We start from the raw sequence: 18626 nt of genomic DNA on the forward strand, positions 1-18626 counted from the left end.
CATGATGGTAGCAGTGAATAGCAGATATTCAGTTCTCATATTTGGTTGTTCCAAACAATGCAAGGTTTGGGTACTCTGACAATCATCCCGTTGCCTGCTAATGAGTTTCAAGTGTCAAACTCCGAAAGATTTCCCTCCAGGACCAAAAGCCTTGGCTTTCCTACTCCATACAGTGGAGAAGAGCTCATCATCTCTGTGTTTTCTTCTGCTTTCTTGAAAACAGCTTATCTTGTCCAGAGATGTCTCAGGTGTTTAGATCTTCCCTGGAGTTCTATCCAGGTTGAAGAAAGCTTCTTGCACTTCTCCTCCTTCTTTATTTCCTGAAAATACTGCACAGTTCTGTTGTTTTTACTTGTCCATCATTACCACTCTGAAATGCTGCAGGGCTGCTTTTAGTAGTGAATTTGAAAGATGTGCATTTCTACCCTCTTGCCTTTTGTTTTTTGCCAAGTTCTTCATTTTCATAAAGAACTGTGTGCAGTTTGGGGCACCACAATAAAAAATGATGTAAAACTATTAAAGAGGATCCTTAGGAGAGCTGTAAAGATGGTGAAGAGTCTAGAGGGCACTGTATATGAGGAGTGGCTGAGGTCCCTGGGTTTGTTCAGTCCAGAGCAGAGGAGCTGAGGGGAGGCCTGATGGCAGCTGCAGCCCCTCACCAGGGAAGCAGAGGAGCAGCGCTGAGCTCTGCTCTGTGTGACAGCAGCAGGGCCCAAGGAAGCAGCGTGGAGTTGCAAGCCCCTTCCAGCTTGGGGTATTCTGTGATTCTAAGATAACAATAAATACAAGTGTTCTTAGCTCAGATGTAAGCAGTAAGTAACACATTTTTTTACTTTGTGTTTTACAGCCATCTCAGACCCCAAAGTGGAAGCCAAGCTTATACCCCATCCTGACAAAGCTGAAGTCTCTGAGGAAGTGGTGGGGATGAGCTGCTCAGCAACAGGGAAGCCAGCTCCAAAAATTACCTGGCACCTTCCCAGCACCCTGCTGCAGAAACCAAAGGAGTACCACATCAAGCTCAGCAACCAGACCATCACTGTCATCAGCAACTTCACCCATGCCCACTCCAAAATCCTCAAGGAGTACCCCATTGCCTGTGTGATCCAGCACCCATCTCTAAATGTGACCCTGTCCTTGCCCATGGACAATCTGACACAAGGTCAGTATGCAACCCTACTTCTTCCCTGGAATAGAAGACATAGAAATATCTCCTGGGCTATATTAGCCTCTAAGGGCTGGAGGGCAGGTGGGAAAGACACCATGAAGAGCAGTTGGGATGGGGAGGGACAGAAGGAGGTTCTAGGGAACAGCCAGACATCCTGCGTAATGATGCAGACATTTGTCATCCATTTGGGATGCTGTGATGTGTCACTGGGTGATCAGACCCCAAACACAGGTCTGTTACTTGTACTGCTCGTATGTATGCTTACATGTGCCTCTTTAGCTCCTCTGACCCAGGAGATCAGCCAAGAGATGTCCAAAATGGGTTTGGGTGTTTTTTTCTTCATACACAAGCCTGCCTGAATACTTGCTACTTTTCCCACAGGTCAGAACGGTATCATGGCACCAACCCTAGCCATTGTTGTGGGGGTGCTTGTCCCTCTGATGTTCCTCCTCACATTGCTCCTTTGCTTCTGCCTGAGACACCTTCGTGACCCAGAGAGGAACCCAGCCTGGCCTTGCTGGATAGGTCTGTGTTCCCTCACCGAGGAACAGCAAAGTTCAAATGGGAACCATACCCTTATATCACTCTTCTGCATGGCTAGGCCATGCCTTCAAGGATGTGTCTTGAACAGGAGGGGGGATCTTGAAGAGGAGCATGCCACAGTGCGTTGCTTAGGATGGGAAACGCAGCCAAATGTGACCCTTCTGGGTTCTGTGAAGGATGCAAGATCAAAACTGGAGCAGATGCAGCCGGATGCTGCCACATGACTAAGTCCTGTTTTGTGTTGAAGGCATCCCAGCCTTTCTGCAGAATGTTCCTGAGACATGCACCTTTGCCTCTAATTAATGTTGCAGAGAAAAAATAAGGCAGTGGCAGGAAGTACAATGCATTTCTTCCGCTGATGCTATTTTTCTAAGTCCAAGCTGAGGTCTGCTAAGGGGGTTGTGAGAGGAAAGGCTCTGCCTACCATGCTTGAGCACTGACAGACACAAAGCCTGATTTGGTAATGCAGGCAGCCCAAGTCTGAACCCCTGCTCTTAAAACATCCATATATTTTTCAAAAAGTGAAAAAAAACCATCTCTTCTGCTAGGTCCTTGCTGTGTGTGCCAAAGAGAGAACATGTGGATGGTCCATGCTTACTGGCAAGCGGGTTACCACTGCAGTGCCCAACACGTGATCTCCTGCATGCCCTGCACACGGACATCTTGGACTGTCATGTAGACCTGCTGTGACATCACACCAAAGGAATTACAGAGGGGCAAAAAAAAGAGTGTTTTATAATGCTTATTTATTTTCCTAGACAACTGCATTCCGTTTTGTAGAAGAAAAGCTGTGAATTATTTATTTGAGACTCTAAGACTGTTGGCTGTGTGTGTCTGTAATGCAACTTCTATGCTGCACTTATTCTCTTCCCACATTTCAACATCCCAGGCTCCAAGCAGAGTGAGGGCTGACTGAGGCAGTGTGGTATTTTGTGGGACAGTGATTTAAAGGTACTGCTCCAGGTGGAGGGAAGCAGAAGGAGTGTGGGACTCTGCTGGCATTACTGAGAGCTGCCAGGAACCTTCTCACCAGCGGGCATGGGAGATGGAGCGTGTCTGCAGCTGGATCAGACTTGTAACCCTGGCGGCAGGCTCCAGGCCATCAGACACCAGGAAGTTACCACCCTTTCCTAGAAAGTTATTTACAGGCAAAGGGAAGTTTCCTTCTCCTTCTGCGGTTTCCACAGCCAATTTTTCATTTCCCTAATCTAATACAGCTGCCTCCTGTTTCCACATATCACACCTGCCTGTGGGAAGAAGCAGGGGAATTTAAGGAGTGTTTGGAAGGGTGTCAGGTAGAGCAACTTCCTCTCTACTCCTGTCCTCCTGGCTCCATGCAGCAAGTGTATGCTATCTGATTTTCCCTTGCATATCTACTTCATGTGTACTTCCCGGATGAAGCAGGCTATTTGGAGGCTGAAAAGCTGAGTCAAGTGAAATGAAAGAGTGGGTGAGCTGAGAATGAATAAACCCACTTCTTGTCACAAAAAGCTTTTATAGAATCCCTAATGCTTAGTAATAGCTGATCTAATGATTGCAAGGAAAGGGGAACCAGCTACAGACCAGCAGCTCTCGCAATTGGGAATTTTTCTCTTGAGCCCCGTAACTGTCAAAGGAAGAAACCTGACTTTTTCCCAACTTGCCCACAACTGCAATTGAGGTTTCCTCCACACCTGTATGGGAGGGAACCGGGCCTTTCCCAGGAGCATTTTGTATCCAATAGGATGCAAGCAAAGGAGCACTGCTCTAGGGTTCCTGGACTGTGCTGTGTCAGATCTCTCTGCTTGATAGGGTCTGCACTTGGCCTTCAGGTATTAGTTAATTTTTTCTAAAACTTGTTAAGGTTGTTTTTAATAGAGGGTACTACAAATATTTTGATTAATGAGCTTTTTTATTTTTTCTTCTTTTTTTTTTTTTTTTTTTCTTTTTAAATGAAGGAAAGTATAGAAAGGTCTGTTGCAGAAATGGGGAGTTTAGACATGGGAATGAAAAGAATTTTCAGAAGGATGATGAAAAGGCACAAAGATAACAAAAAAAACCAAAACCCTTATTAAGCCTATGGATATTGCAGAAATATGTTTTTATTTTTTACAAGTTGATCTGGAGTGGGGAAAAACAGTTTGAAGTAAAGAAAATGCCTGTTTATGTGTGTTTCTGACTTCTGCTCTTTAGCTGAATGTTGAACTGTGAAGTGTTTTTTTATGTTACTGCTTACTGGTGCAACAGAACTAGAGGCTGAAGGAAAAGGGAGGACATTCAAACGATACTGTGCAATAAGAAGCATGTTATTCATCTGCTTATCTTTTACAACATTAGAATGACAGCAAATTGATGTCCAAAGGTAGAGCGTTTAAAACCAGTATGCATATTTGCCTTCATAATATATAAATCCATCAGCAGAAATACAGCACCATAAAATACCATATGCTGCTGCTATTGTATTTGGCTTCATGTGGCAAAGGACTGAATGCAAGCATCCAGGCTACGTACAATTAACCAGCTGTCAGATGTGGAAAGGAGTATAAAATAGAAACCACCCTTGAGAGAACAAGCAAGCATGTGACTGAGGGGATGAGGGTTTTACTGTGGGTGAATAATATTCTAACCGTTGTTCTGAGGTTTCTTTACGATCATCTGGTCCTTATCTTGTTAGTTATCTCTGTGAACAATTTGGTAGTAAAACTCCGGTGCTTCAGAAGGGTTTATTCATATGCTTAGTATTTGTTTTAACAAACAGAATGTAGAGTTTGAAATGCTGCAAATTTCAGTAGGTCCAGAGAAACAAAAATAAAGCTCTTCAAGCAGAATGAACTGCTCTATACTTCTGCTCCATGCAAGCAATGTGGAGTAGCTTGGCTCTGTAAGTAAGTGGAAACATAGTGTACAGGAATGTCCCAGGTTAGTTTTACCACCACCAAAATCCCCCAAAGCCTAGGTAATAGTATGGTTACAGCCTACATCCATACATTGACCAAAATTCCCCCTTGCTGCAGGACCTCATGATGGGTTTGGTTACAGAGGAGATGGGGGAAATGAAGATAAGGACAATTATAACATAGCTTTGATGACAGCATAGGCTGTAACTGAGCCTGAAGCACGTATTCCCTGTAGAACTTAATCTTGCATTATGTCTCCCACAAAGGTTTGGAGGTTTTTTGTGTGCGTGTTTCTATTTGGTTTTGTTTTCCTTTGCTTTTTGTGAATTGGGCCATATGAATAGGGTTGACATTTTCTCTGGGACTTTGATTTTTGTGGAAGGGTGCAATATGATTTTTTATTCACCTGGAAAATGTAGTCAAGTCAAACTAGAGAAAAGCCTATGGCATATTGGTGTACTGGTCGTTCATTGGAATATAAAAATAATAGAATTATTAAGGTTGGAAAAGACCACTACGATCACCTAGTGCAACCATTGGCCCATCACCACCATATGCCCAGTAACCATGTCTCTCAGTGCCACATCTACGCAGTTCTTGAACACTTCTAGGGGCAGTGACCCCCTACCTCCCTGGGAAGCCTATGCTAATGCCTCATCATATCTGGGGTGGGGATAAATGGAAAACAGTTATTGTTCAACTTTTAAACTACAAGAGCCCTGACAAGAGTTTGCTGACACAGTGCAAAGCGTTATAAATGAGAGCGCATGTTCTACTCTGCATATCACCATAGCATTTTATACACTTATGTCTAGATACAGTCCTTGAATAAGATGCCAAGAAATGCTTTTTGAACTTATTTGTATGAGTATATAGAAAAGAATTCTCAGGTTGTGTGGCTTGTCCATGTTCATGCACTGACATGGCAGATTGCTGCAAGGATCTGCCTGCGCTGGTGTTTCTTCTCTCTGGGTGCTGGTTCCTGACTCCACCAGGGCAGTGACACAAAAGGACTGAGGATGTGACTTTGAAATGTAGATGACGTGCTGCCCTCACACATTTGGCAAGTCATGGCTGAAGCAGGAAGAATATTATCCTATCAGATCCACTACTGGCAGAGACATGAACTAAATCCATGCAGTGAAAGAGAACTTTGTTTTGGCGACTGAAGTCTGAAAGCACCATTCATCATTTCATTGTTCTGTGGCCCAGAAGAATTATTCATCAACTAAATACCACATCAGGGAATTTTCTTATGAATTCATACTTGGAAAAAAATATAGCCTATTATAGTTCACTCCTTTTTCAGCACTGGGCAGCAGTAAACCAGCTGAAATGAGAGAATTGCCTTAATTGAGTGTGTTTTCTCTTTCATAAAGAGGCTATCAAACCAGACAGATAAAAGTCAGACATACTTTTGTTTTCACTCTTAGGATACCAGAAATCACTCGAACTTTGGAAGCCGTACAAAAGACTTTCTCATGTCTTCACAGCTTTCATCTTTGCTTACATAAAGCTGTGTGTGAAAGAGGCGCTCAGCTCTTATCCAAGCAGACAGACTTTGCTGTGGTCTGTTCAGCTTTGGGTAAAAGATCCATGTGAAATTTCTGGGAAGCCTGAGAGAATCATCAGTCTAAGACTCATCTACAGTGCAACCATCATTATGATTTCCTGAACTGCAATCTTTAGGATGAATCATCCCAAAGAAAGGGGAAGAAAAAGTGGCTTTTCTAGTAAAAGTGCACCAGAGATCGCATACAAAAGATTAAGAGGTGAGGAAAAACTAGTGGGGGAAAAAAAACCAACAACAAACAAATGACTTTTACACTAAAAGTTAAAAAAAAAAAAAAGTTCTTTTAATTTGAATATTGTATTTGGTATTATCCTTTAAACAGATTATGACAGGATGCTAAAAATCCTGTAAATACCCAGTGTTATATTTTAAGTTGAAAGAAACTAACATTTGCCTCAGAGGTGTCAAGGAGCAATTTACAGAAATAAAGCTACGGTTCTACAGAAATGCAGCTATTTTCATAAATGAGTTTTTTTCACCTTTCAATTGGACAAAGGAAAATTAAGACATTTGTTTGCCACAAGTTTATTTTTAAATATCGTAACCCATACACAAAGATGAGAAAAGGGAAAATCCAATAATGTTTTAAGAACTTTGCATATCAAATTCAGAACTACTTCGTTTTGAGGATATAAAGCATGGGTTGTGTCCTTTCTAGAAAGAATTTGTCAATGGAAGCAATGTGGCCATTCTCAACTCAGTGGTTCATGTATCTTCAGCAGTTCTTCCTAAAAAACAGATGTCTTAACTGTAAAGATTTCTGGCCATGTCAAGACCATTGGAAAGGAATTCTCAGGTTTTCACTCGGGCTGCAGGGGTAAGCCAAGACCTGACTGTAGCATCAGCAGAAAGCACTGAGCTCTCTGCAGGCTTCTCTAGGGTAGAAGCCTTCTGAGTAAGATGCAGAATGAGGGGGACTGAGCCTGGATCATAGGTAACAATGTCCCAGCCTGAAGGAGGGGTGAAGCTATGTTCTCTGGTGGGATTTGGCCCAGCAAAAGTTACTTCTGCTGATTCTGTAGTGGTAACTCTTCAGTCTTAGGTTCATGACTGTATCACCCAGCTGCGGATCTGACAGAGATGGATCTGGGGGCCACCTTAGGGGAAAAAACTAAAACCAAAATTCACCGGGAAAAAACATCAGTCAACACTAGTGACTGTTCTTCTGAATGGTGAGTGAGAAGGTCTGGGGATCCTCTAACTTCTAGCTGGTCTTCCCAAGTCTGTTCATGGCTGATTCCCCTCTCCCTGATGCTACCCCACTCATCTGACCTTCAAAGATGCTGCTTTCTTGTCTCCAGAACCTATTTTTTCCTAGGGACCCCTTTTTCTATACCTTACCAGGAGTTGGCAAAGCTGGGAAAAGCTCTAATGTTGTGTTCCTGTGACAACACCCCAGGATACAAGGAGCCACCTACTGATCATCTGCCTTTCTCTGTGCTAGTAATTCTCCTTTGTGGCATAAATGGAAAGAGAAAGACTAAAGCCTGAAAATGAGACTGACGCCCAGCAAGTGTTCCTTTCAATTTAATTCCAAGGCAGTTCTTCAGACTTTCTTCCTCTTTTCTTCCTCTCTTCTTCCTCTTTTCTTTTCTTTTCTTCCTCTTTTCCTTTCTTTTCTTTTCTTTTCTTTTCTTTTCTTTTCTTTTCTTTTCTTTTCTTTTCTTTTCTTTTCTTTCCTTTCCTTTCCTTTCCTTTCCTTTCCTTTCCTTTCCTTTCCTTTCCTTTCCTTTCCTTTCCTTTCCTTTCCTTTTCTTTCCTTTCCTTTCCTTTTCTTTTTTCTTTCCTTTTCCTTTCTTTTCTTTTCTTTCCTTTTCCTTTCTTTTCTTTTCTTTTCTTTTCTTTTCTTTTCTTTTCTTTTCTTTTCTTTTCTTTTTTTCTTTCTTTCAAATTATTATTGTTGTTGTTGTTATTATTATTATTATTATTATTATTATTTTAAGAAGAATTAATTAAGGACAGGGTCTTTTTATCTTTAGCTAAAAGTTGAAAGCTGCAAGGTCTGCCTAGAAGTAGTCCTCCATGGTGGTTGCTTTAAAGCACCACCGATGCTTGGGTAGGGAAAGATTGACTCTTTCTTTGTATGTACATAGTTCAGGAACAGAATGTAAAATAAAAGTTGGAGAGGAGGGGATCTCAAAAACAATGTCAGGGGAAAAACAACAGTGCAACAGTGATGTTCAGGGAAATTGTTGCTAAAATAAAATTTCCACTCTGTTCCCGGGAACAAGAGATAGAAGTAGAGAAATGGGGGCAGGATTGAAGAGAATTGTGCTAAGTGCCCCTGTCACATAGGAAATAAAATGGAGATGTACCTCCCCCAGACCCTGCATATGTCACCACCTACTGCTGACAACAGGTTCTGGGAGACTCACCATGAAAGTATGAGGTAAGCAAAGCCCCATGCAAGTGCTCAGCTGTCAGTGGGAAACACTGAATTCCTAAATAGCAGAGATGAACACAGACAGAAGTTGTATAGAAACTGCTTTACAGCAAGATATGCATGTGAGATAGGCTTTTCCCTTTCATAAAGACGAGTCCAGAACAAATTCATCAAGTGCAGAGGTCACTATTCTCCAAATATAACCAGAAACTTGCAGGGTGCATGGTCTCTCTGCTGGGTTACTGTGTGGCTAAGAGCTGTGTGGCTGAACAGCGAAATCCTGGGCACATCCCTGCGCACAAGTCCACATCACTCTGCTGGCTTTAGTTCTGTGGAATTGCATTGGACACAGACAGACTCGGGGAGGGGAATTTTCAGCCAAACCTGCCCTCTACAGACTCCTTTCATAATGCAGCTTGTGTTCTTGGCTTTGGTTTGCAGGTTGGATTGAAGCAGTGGACTTTCAGGCTGTCTCTATGCTGCCTCCGTGGTGGAGGAGTGTTTGGAAAGCTGTTAATCACAGCCTGAACCTCTGATTAATCAGCTGAGGCGAGTGTTGGGTCAGCTGTGGGAACACAGGTGAGAGTAATTGAGCTGTGCTCCTGGGAGGGGTGGAGCTTGACTCCACCTCCTATAGACCTCATTTAAGCGCTGACCACCACTAAGGCAGCATCTCTTGGTGATTGCTCCTTGGTAGTGATTGTCTCAGTGTTTCCCAGCAGACTTAAGGATTCCTTACAGGTGAGTTTTTCCTGTCAATAATCTTTTGGATGTTTACTACCATCATTATATTATTGTCACGGTACAAGGAGTATCCAACTCCTCTTCTTGCTGGCAAGTCCTTGCTGCTGGTTCTCTCTGGGGACTGCAGGGTTGGTGCCCAGCATGGTTCTCAGTGAGCAGCTGGGCAGTAACCTTTGTGTAGTGCCTCTCTTCGCTTCTTTCCAGAGCAGAGAAAAACTGGGAGCTGCTGTACTCTATTTTCCTCTCCTTCTGGCCACCAGCCACCTGCATTACTCAGAACAGTTACACCTTGCAAGGCACGAGCTCTTGTGATGGCTGAACTTTCTAGGGTGTCTCTGACAGACCTGTGAGGAACCCCAAGCATTCCTGCTTTCTTTTTAGGGGTTGTTGGTTATTTCTACGCCTGAGAGTCCTTGCTGTCTGGGGAACAAATCTGCATAGCTACGCCAGTAATGTGAACTGCATGGGGGGGAAGTAATCATTCACAGGTAGGATTAATGATTGACCAGGCTGGATGAAGTGCAAGGAAGTGCTTGATGATTGGTCTTTTGAGATATTTGAATAAGGCGCAAAACGTGTGGGCTAGTCTCCATCCAAGGGAGGTGGCAGAAGTGGCAGGTTTTGGGGTACATACTTGGCCCCTCAATGCTGCTGCAGGACTGCTGGGCTGGGCTCTGCCTGCTGCTGCTCTGCCAAAGCTGCTGGCTGGAGGCTGCCAGGGGTAAGTAGGTATTTTCTTTCCCCCACAGAGTCATTCTGGAGTGCAAGCAGCCTTCCTGGGTACATGGAGCATCTTGGGGGCTAAGCTAAGCTCCTTAGCGCCACAGCTTTGCATTTCCAGTTCACATCTCTGGGCAGCGCATGTTGGTTCTTTTTTTTGAACTGGTTGTGGCACCCTGCACCTTCATAGATGCCAACGTGGGGGGAACAGGGATGTTCTCTGGAAAAAGATCCAGTTTAGTGGGACTTTACAGGACAACTGAGAGCTATTTGTGGCAAACTTTTGGCAGCAGTGTGATGTGGGCAGGGAGGTGGCTGAGGCAGGAGGGATAGTGCCTCTGTCTCATGCCCAGCTTCGGGGTGGGTGGTGCCCCTGTCTGGGCTGCATATAGGGACCACACACAGGGAGTGGGTGGATGATCCAAGTCTCAACTTCTTGGTTATTTTTTTCTAATACGCTTTGCCCAAACTGCGTGATTGGGGAAGCTCAAATGCATAGAGTCATAGAATACCCTGACTTGGAAAGTACTCATAATGATCAGTGATTCCAACATTTGTCTGACACAGGATCCCCCCAAGTCCAAACCCTATGTCTGAGAGTGGTGTCCAGATGCTTCATGAACTCTGGCAGTCTGTGGCTGTGCCCACTGCCCTGGGCAGCCATTCCATGCCCTTGGCCCTCTGGTGCAGCACCTGTCCCTATCCCCCAGCTGACCCTCCCCTGGCACGACTCCATGCTGTTCCCTTGGGCTCTGTCCCTGTCACAGAGAGCAGAGCTCAGAGCTGCCCTCCTCTTCCCTCACAAGGGGCTGTAGCTGCCTTGAGGCCTCCCTTCAGCCTTCTGGGCTCAGCCAAGCAGGGGACCTCACTCTCCTCATATGTCTCGCCGTCCTGACCCTTCATTATATTTTAGCCTTCCTTTGGACACTGTCTAATAGTTCTGTGTCCTTCCTACATTGTGGTATTCATAGTTGCAGTGTTCTAGGTGAGGCTACACAGCACAGGGTAGAGATGGACAGTGCCTTCCCCTGCCCAGCTGGCTGTGCTGAGCCTGCTGCACTCCAGGGTACAGTTGGCCTTCCCGGCTGCCAGAGCATACTATTCACTCTTGTGAATTTGCTGCTGAAACCCTAATGTATTTTGGCAAGACAGGACCCATGCTGAAGTCCTTCATTGGTGCGTCTTCCATTCAGTTGATCCCTTATCTCTTTCTCCTCACCAAAGCACAACTTCATGGCTAGGAAATGCACAGCACAGGCTAATTGAGTGATGGCCACCTGTAAACAAAGGTGTCTGAGCATCTCCAACCAGCCTCTGTGGACTCTCAATGGAGTTTCAGCACTCTACAAGACACGATGCTTCAAGGGACTACAGCTTTTACCAGGTAAATCATGCTTTTTCTCTCCCTCTGATTCAGTGTCCTGGTTTGTTTCTAGGTTTGGAGGAAGCAGTGAAGTGTGAAAGCATTACTGAAGCAACCATCGGTCAAGAGGCAAATTTCTCTTGCGACTTCTTGCTTCGTATGAATGTCTTTCAAGTAACTTGGCAGAAGATAAATGGATCTTCCATCAGGAACATAGCCACTTACAGCCAAACCCATGGACTGCGACTGCAAGAATCATTTCAGAGGAAGGCACGACTCACTGTAGCAGCCCTGAACACCTCAGCCATCACTCTGCAAAATCTCACTTCTGAGGATACATCCTGTTACAGATGCATCTTCAATGTGTTCCCTCATGGCTCTTTCAGCAGCCCAGATCTATGCCTCAAAATCCAGAGTAAGTTTCCCTCTAGCAGCTTCTCACTTTCTGGCATGCAGCACAGGTCTGATGGAGTCAGAGGGCAGGTGAAGCATTATCCCATGTCAATTTGCAACACAGCAGCATCTGCTTGGTGGATGTTCTCCAGAATGACCTTCACTGTCCTTAGTGGTAGTGAAGGTAAATAAGCCAGGGGATGCTTTTGGTTAAGAACCCTAGTACAGAAGGCTGACCTGTCCAGCTTTGACCACTAACTCACCACTGAGTGTAATAAATGACTTCTCTCATCGATTCCTGAGCTAACAGAGGACCCTGAGTTCCATTTGGCTACCGTAGATTTCCTCACTGCTGTCTGCTCAGCAACAGGAAAGCCTCCCTTGTTATCACCTAGTTGGCTGATGAAGGCCTTGACAGGCCCCCCAAGATGCACCATATACGAAGCCCAAATGGAACAGTGTCAGTGGCAAACAGATGCACCTTCTCTGCTAGCTTCTTCTACGCCTTGGCTTTTGAAGGAAAATGAAGTAATTTCAGCTCACAATCAAAAGTCAAGGCTGAGTTTGCATGGAGAAGCGCAGCTTGACACAGGGAGTACTTTAGAAATCAGTATCAGTAGTGACCCTGCTACCCAGCTCCCAGGAAACAAAAATATCACCATGATGTGTATGATTTCCCCATTGTTTAGCTGCTGTCCAGATCAGCAGTGGTGTGTGCAGTTATAGTAGTGCAACTTGTCGTAAAGTCTGGTCTCATTAGAGATCTTTTCTGAGAGTGCTGACCATTTGTGCGATGAATATTTCTTGATTTGAAACCATGCAGAAGGCTCCTTCCTATAGTAGGCTCCTTCCTATAGCACTTCCGTGGCTGTATGATGTGTGCATGTGTATATTAGTTACGTAGGAATGACAGGATCATAGAATTATAGGGGTTGGAAGAGACCTCCATAAATCATCAAGTCCAATCCCCCGGCCAAAGGAGGCTCCCTAAATCAGGTTGTAAAGTTGAACATGCATCTCTGTATGTTTCTATTTATACGTAATCTCTTATTTAGGGATGATGTTCCCCAGCAGCATCCCCAGCTGGAGTGTACTAGCAGAGTAGTCCCTGGCTGTTGAATACTGGGGAGCAGTCTTTCTCATAGAGGGTCTCATAGGACATCTCTCAGGAATAATGAAATACTTCCCTAATTATAAAACTTCCTTTTACAGAAAGTGGAAATGCAAACAGAACAGAAGTCAATATGCTGGTTATAAGTTCCCCCAGTACAAGAGGTATTTCTGGTATGTATTTAAAAGTAAAATGATTAATGTTTCAGTTTAGTCACAACCTGTGGAAGAGGACAGGAGGAATATACTGACACTCCTTCATGCTTTGTGTCTCTTTGTAGGTATTCAGAAGAGAATGGACCTTGTGGTGTTCTTCATAGGTGCTGTCTTAGGAACCTTGATACTTCTCATCACGTGGCTAATCAAAAGAAGGAGGAGAAAGTAAGAGTGATTTTCATTATCTTGTGAATAACATGGCTTACCTGTGTTCACATTGCAATTTGCCTTTCTCTTTCCTGTTGGTGTTTTTATATACTTGCACTGGAAACTCACCCAGGTGGAAACACTAGTTTTAAAGCAACAAGATTCACTCCAAATGCTAGATTTCTAAGTATTATTTGTTAAATTTTTGTTGTTTGTTTTTCTTTCAGACTTCAGATGCCCAGACCACTTAGCACACCTGAAAAGGAGAAGGGCTTACAGGAGGATGTATGTGAGCAATCCGTAAGCCTGAAAACGCCAAAGGTCCAAGGCAGCGCTTATCGAAATGAGGTAATACCATTGCCCAGCACTTCCAGTATTTCTGCAAGTCTTTCAGAAATCTTGTACAATTATTGCGAGGAACATGACAAAACTCTTCTGTCGAGATAGAATCATAGAATGGCTTGGGTTGAAATTGTTCTTGAAGACCACTCAGTTACATCACTCTATCTTGGGTGGAGACCAACTAGACCAAGCTGCCCAGCATCTCATCCAACCATGCCTTGAATGATTCCAGGGATGAGACATCCACAGCTTCTCTGGGTAACCTGTTCCAGTGTCTGTCCACCTTCACAATGAAAAATTTACCCCTAAAATCTAATCTGAATCTCTCTTTTAGTTTAAAACCATTCCTTCTTGTCCTATCAATATCTATACACATAAAAAGTTTATTTCCCTCTTGTTTATAATCTCCCTTTAAATTGGAAGGCCTCAGTGAGGTATCGTTGGAGCTGTCTTCTTCAGACTGAACAAGCCCAGATTCTTCAGCCTATTTTCATAGAGTTGCTGCAGCCCTCTCTAAATCTTCATCCTTTCCAAAAGCTCAACTCTTGCTTGTGTTGGGGGCCCCAAACCTAGGTATGATACTCCAGCTGGGGCTTCATGAGGACAGAGTAGAGGGGGATAATCACTTTCATCTTCCTGCTGACTACATCTCTTTTGATGCAGACCAGCATATCGTTGGACTTCAGGGATGTGAGTGCACACTGTTGGCTCATGTTAAGTCCTTAATTTACCAGGACCCCTAGTTCACCCTTCAAATTCATATCTTTCCAATTTAGCGATAAGGCTGTGCTGCAGAACCATATAAAAGGCCTTGCATAAGTCTAGGCAGATGACATCCGTTGTCCATCAATGCTGTCACTCCATCATAGAAAGCCACCTGATTGGTCAGGCATCATCTGCCCTTGGTGAAGCTGTGATGTCTCAGATCACCTCCATGTCTCACATGCATCTTAACATCATTTCCAGGAGGATCTGCTTCACAGACATCAGCCTGTAGTTGCTGAGCCTTCATTTTTACGTTTCTTGAATATGGGAGTGATGTTTCTCTTTTTCCAGTCACCGAGAACTTCACCTGACAGCTGCAACTTATCAAATATGATGGAGAGTAGTTTGGCAACAACATCGGTCATCTCCCTTAGGTCCCTGGGGTGCATGTCATGTGGCATCAAAAACATGTACACATTCAGTCTCATGAGGTGGTCTTGGACTTGCTCTGCTTGGGTCCACTTCTGCAGGGCTGTTTGTGGAGCTGTCATGCTGTTTGGGTGTGAAACCAGGATGTTCCCTCACTGTCAAATCTCCACTGCTCCAGTCAGCTGCCGGGTAGATGGCAGGATACATGCCTCAGCTATGCTCTAGCAAAGCTGGTGAGTGCCTGGAGCTTGAAGGAGGAAAGCTGGCCCGCAGTTAAATGGAAAAGCAGATGAGGTCCTGGAAATACCTTTCCATGTGGGTGGGATGTCCCTTCTGTGCAAAGGTGATGCAACACTGCAGAGCTCAGGCTCTCTGACTGGCAGTCTTACACAGATATTTTCCCAGATATGTTTGCCCTGCCCTACTGGTCTGCATAGGTATCAAGGTCTACTGGAGAGCTGGTGGCAATCCACAGACACAACTTGTATGTGACTATGGATGCTCTTTGGTCCCATTAGTCACATCTCTTTGACCTCCGATGGGTTTCTTCTTTCAAGCTCTTGCTAGTCCCATTGTCACAGACTGATTATGATATAGCTCTGATTTTAGCAATAATTTAGGGTTAGCTTCTCTTAATCATAGGCCGTTTTAACAACAATTCAATTGTGCTTACTACTGTCAAATACAATGGCTTAGTTAAGTGTTTGAGAATAATAAGGTTAATTTAAAATTTACTTGCAGAGTATTCTGAGGGGAGGTTTAATTTCTTAGCATTCCTTTCATCATCTCTCAGTGAATAATGAGATCTGTCCCAAAAGGGACTCTACTTCTTCAGTGTTGAATCTCAAAAGTAGTCTGTACCAACTCTGGGGGAGATCAAAGATCACAGCAAGCTGAGGTTCCTCAAGAATGCAAGGGGTTGCTTAGGAAACCCTTAACAGCAGGACCTTGAGATAACTGCCTTTAGTCAGAAAACTTTCCATTCTGGCCACAATGCAGATGAGGCAATCCTGGAATTTTCTCCCAGTTATGCAGTTCCAGTGCTCCCAGGTTGTACAGTTTGGTACCTCTCAGATCAGGCCACAGTTGAAGGAGCAGCCGTTCCATGTATGTTCAGGGAGTGCCTGAGCATTTCAAAACACTATACTTGAACAAAAGCAAAATTGTGCCAGTGGCTTATGGTGAGATCACAGAGTGGCTTAGGGGTGGCACCACTACACCAGCACTGTGAACAGGAGCCCTTTTGTTTTCTTGTATTCATGATAGTGGTCATGGTTAATTTTTGTGCTGACTCTTTTACAGAGGCAGACACCAGGATCTTCACATCACAAAAGGCTACTAAATCCAAGGAGAAATCTGGAAGGGAACACAGAAAGAGAAACCGGGAAGCAGGATGTAAGTGAGCTATCCAGTAGCCAGAAAACGCCGAAGGTCCAAGGCAGTGCTCATCTGAATGAGGTAATGTCAATGCCCAGCACTTCAGCAATTCTCCAAATCTTTCAGAAGCTTTGGACAGGTATTGCAAGGAACATGACAAAACTCTTCTGTTGAGATAGAATCATACAATGGCTTGGGTTGAAAGTGTTCTCGAAGACCACCCAGTTACACCACTCTATCATGGGCAAGTTCACCACCCACTAGACAAAGCTACCCAGGATTTCATCCAGCTATGCCTTGAATGATTCCAGGGAGGGGACATCTACAGCTTCTCTGTGTAACCTGTTCCAATGTCTGTCCACCTTCACAATTGAAAATATACCCCTAAAATCTAAATCTCTCTTTTAGTTTAAAACCATTCCTTCTTGTCCTATCAATATCTATACATGTACAAAGTTTATTTCCCTCTTGTTTATAATCTCCCTTTAAATTGGGGGGCCTCAGTGAAGTATTCTTGGAGTTTTCTTCTCTCCTGAAAAAATTGTGCCAGCTCTCAATTAAAATTGTGCCAGTGGCTTATGCTGAGATAACAGAGTGGCCTAGGTGTGGCACCACCACACCAGTGCTGTTAACAGGAGCCCTTTTGTTTTCTTGTCTTCATGATAATGGTCATGGTTAATTATTGTGCTGACTCTTTTACAGAGGCAGACACCAGGATCTTCACTTCGCAAAAGGCTACTAAATCCAAGGAGAAATCGGGAAGAGAACAAAGAAAGAGAATCCTGGAATAGAAAAAGGAGGCTTCCAACTTCAGAGGAAGCTGGCAGCCAAGGCAGTACCATACAGAACGTATCCCATGTAGAGCTCACTGATTTGAGCTATGATATGCTGGGCTGCAAACTCATGAAGAAGAACAGTGACCCAGAGGAATGTGAGGAGTCTGAATTATGCTCTGCCCTGGCTATTCCTTGTCCCAGTACAGGAGAGAAATCAGACCACCAAAGCCCTGTTGCTAGAAGTCCAGTGGATCACTAAGGACATCAAATGGATGGGGAATTCAAGCTAAGGGCTCAGAGGAAGAGACAGCCTACAGAGGCCCTCCTGGTGCTGTCTCAGCAATCCTTCAGTCCCAGAAGTCAAGTGTGTATACTGTCAAGATAAACCACTACTGGAGCATCTTTAAAATGAAGGGGTCTTTGTTTTATGATGGTGTGGGAAGTGGGATGGGAAGCAGTGGGAGACAATGTATGTTTTCTTATTAAATGACTTTCTATTTCTTAGTCGCTTAAATCTATATTTGATATGTTTGTGCGTATGGGGTCTAGTGCCAGGAGCTGGACTGTGACCATGTTGCTGGGGACTAGAAACACCCACATAAACCAAACCACCCACCAGATTGACAAGGGTCAGCATCTGCATGTGGTGTCTTATGCGAGAGTGGGTGTGCAGGTACGAGAGCCAAGAAGCATAGAGGTGAACCAGCTTTTAAGCAGAAGACTTGTGGCTTGGGAGTCATGGGTGGACTAGCTGAATCCTACTGCTGTGGGGAAGATGGCACCGTCTTCAACTCAGAGGCACCTGGAGGTCAGGGTGGGAGCAATGGGAACAAGAAGTTCCCATTCAGTGTGATAATTTTATTTTTTTTTTTCCTTACTGAGAGGTAGGACGAACATTGGAACAAGAGCCGAGCAAGGCTGTGGAGGCCCCATCCTCAGACACAGCCAAAAGCCTTCTGGACAGGGCCTGGTGCAACCTGATCTTCCTACTCCTGCTTTGTGTATGGTCCTTTTCAAGGTGACATCCCAGATTTCCTTTAGACTGAGATACCCTGTGATGCCATTTCTGGCACTATGGGTATTTCCTCTCTATTTGGACTCTTCATTCTTTTTCCACTTTCTAGCAAGGCTGTGAGAGGAGAGGTCATGGTTGTGGAAGGCTGTGAATTTACCATATTGACCAACACATTACTGCAGGTTCTCCTTTGGTGCTCCACAAATAATCAGGCAGAAGGATCTGTGCTGCAGATGCACCAAGGCCCGTGGGAGTGTACTAAGACAGATATTTGGGAAAGTGTTACAAGTTTAAGAGCTTAGGATGGGAAGCTTTCTCTGTTATTTATTTTATTACAGGAAACATTACCAGCATCTCTGGGAAGACTTTTGACAGATTGTGCAGCTTCAGGGCAGAGTGCATTTTTTTTTTCAGTGGCAGTGTACCCTCTAGTGGAAGAGATCAGGAATTGGAGGTGGAATGGATCGCAGGTGTATGGGAGTCTTGTCCTAACATTTCTTGAAGTTTGTCAAGATAGGTGCCATGACCACTGCCCTGAGGAATGTGTTCCAGGGCTTATTGCCCTTTCAGTAAAAAACTGTATCCTATTATGCAACCTGAAAGTAAAAGCTTGGCTATCTTGGACATCCAAAATACAAAAAAGATAGTTAATCCTTTCCCAGGCAAGTGATATCCAGGGCCACAGACAAAAACCTATGTGCTGCACTGCTGCCTTCCAGGTTCCTGCTTTGGGCCCGCATTCACGTGTT

The 18626-nt window shown here is 44.2% G+C and overlaps 2 protein-coding genes across 4 annotated transcripts in view; both read left to right on the forward strand.

Annotated features, from left to right (window-relative positions):
* The window catches only part of C1H3orf52 (chromosome 1 C3orf52 homolog), a 34618-nt gene extending 29632 nt beyond the window's left edge, over positions 1-4986 (forward strand). For both annotated transcript variants that reach the window (XM_085546777.1, XM_015878359.3), the window contains 2 exons: positions 848-1159; positions 1547-4986. In XM_085546777.1, the coding sequence (XP_085402903.1) occupies positions 848-1159; positions 1547-1932 (698 nt within the window). In that variant the 3' untranslated portion in view covers positions 1933-4986. The remainder of the gene's footprint in view (positions 1-847; positions 1160-1546) is intronic.
* A 4044-nt stretch (positions 4987-9030) lies between these two features.
* On the forward strand, positions 9031-17376 carry LOC107321278 (uncharacterized). 2 transcript variants are annotated; one of them, XM_085546811.1, is made up of 7 exons: positions 9031-9281; positions 11441-11782; positions 12973-13044; positions 13152-13251; positions 13461-13581; positions 16012-16167; positions 16789-17376. In XM_085546811.1, the coding sequence occupies exons 2-7, from the start codon at positions 11527-11529 to the stop codon at positions 17119-17121; spliced, it is 1038 nt and encodes a 345-aa protein (XP_085402937.1). In that variant the 5' UTR covers positions 9031-9281; positions 11441-11526; the 3' UTR covers positions 17122-17376. The 2 variants fall into 2 exon arrangements, with proteins under 2 accessions (XP_085402937.1, XP_085402931.1); XM_085546805.1 differs by lacking the exon at positions 9031-9281 and adding an exon at positions 9832-10005.
* Positions 17377-18626: the final 1250 nt, after the last annotated feature.

The sequence above is a fragment of the Coturnix japonica genome, chromosome 1, assembly GCF_054131305.1.
Source record: "Coturnix japonica strain WE chromosome 1, WE-NBRP24, whole genome shotgun sequence".
NCBI lineage: Eukaryota > Metazoa > Chordata > Aves > Galliformes > Phasianidae > Coturnix > Coturnix japonica.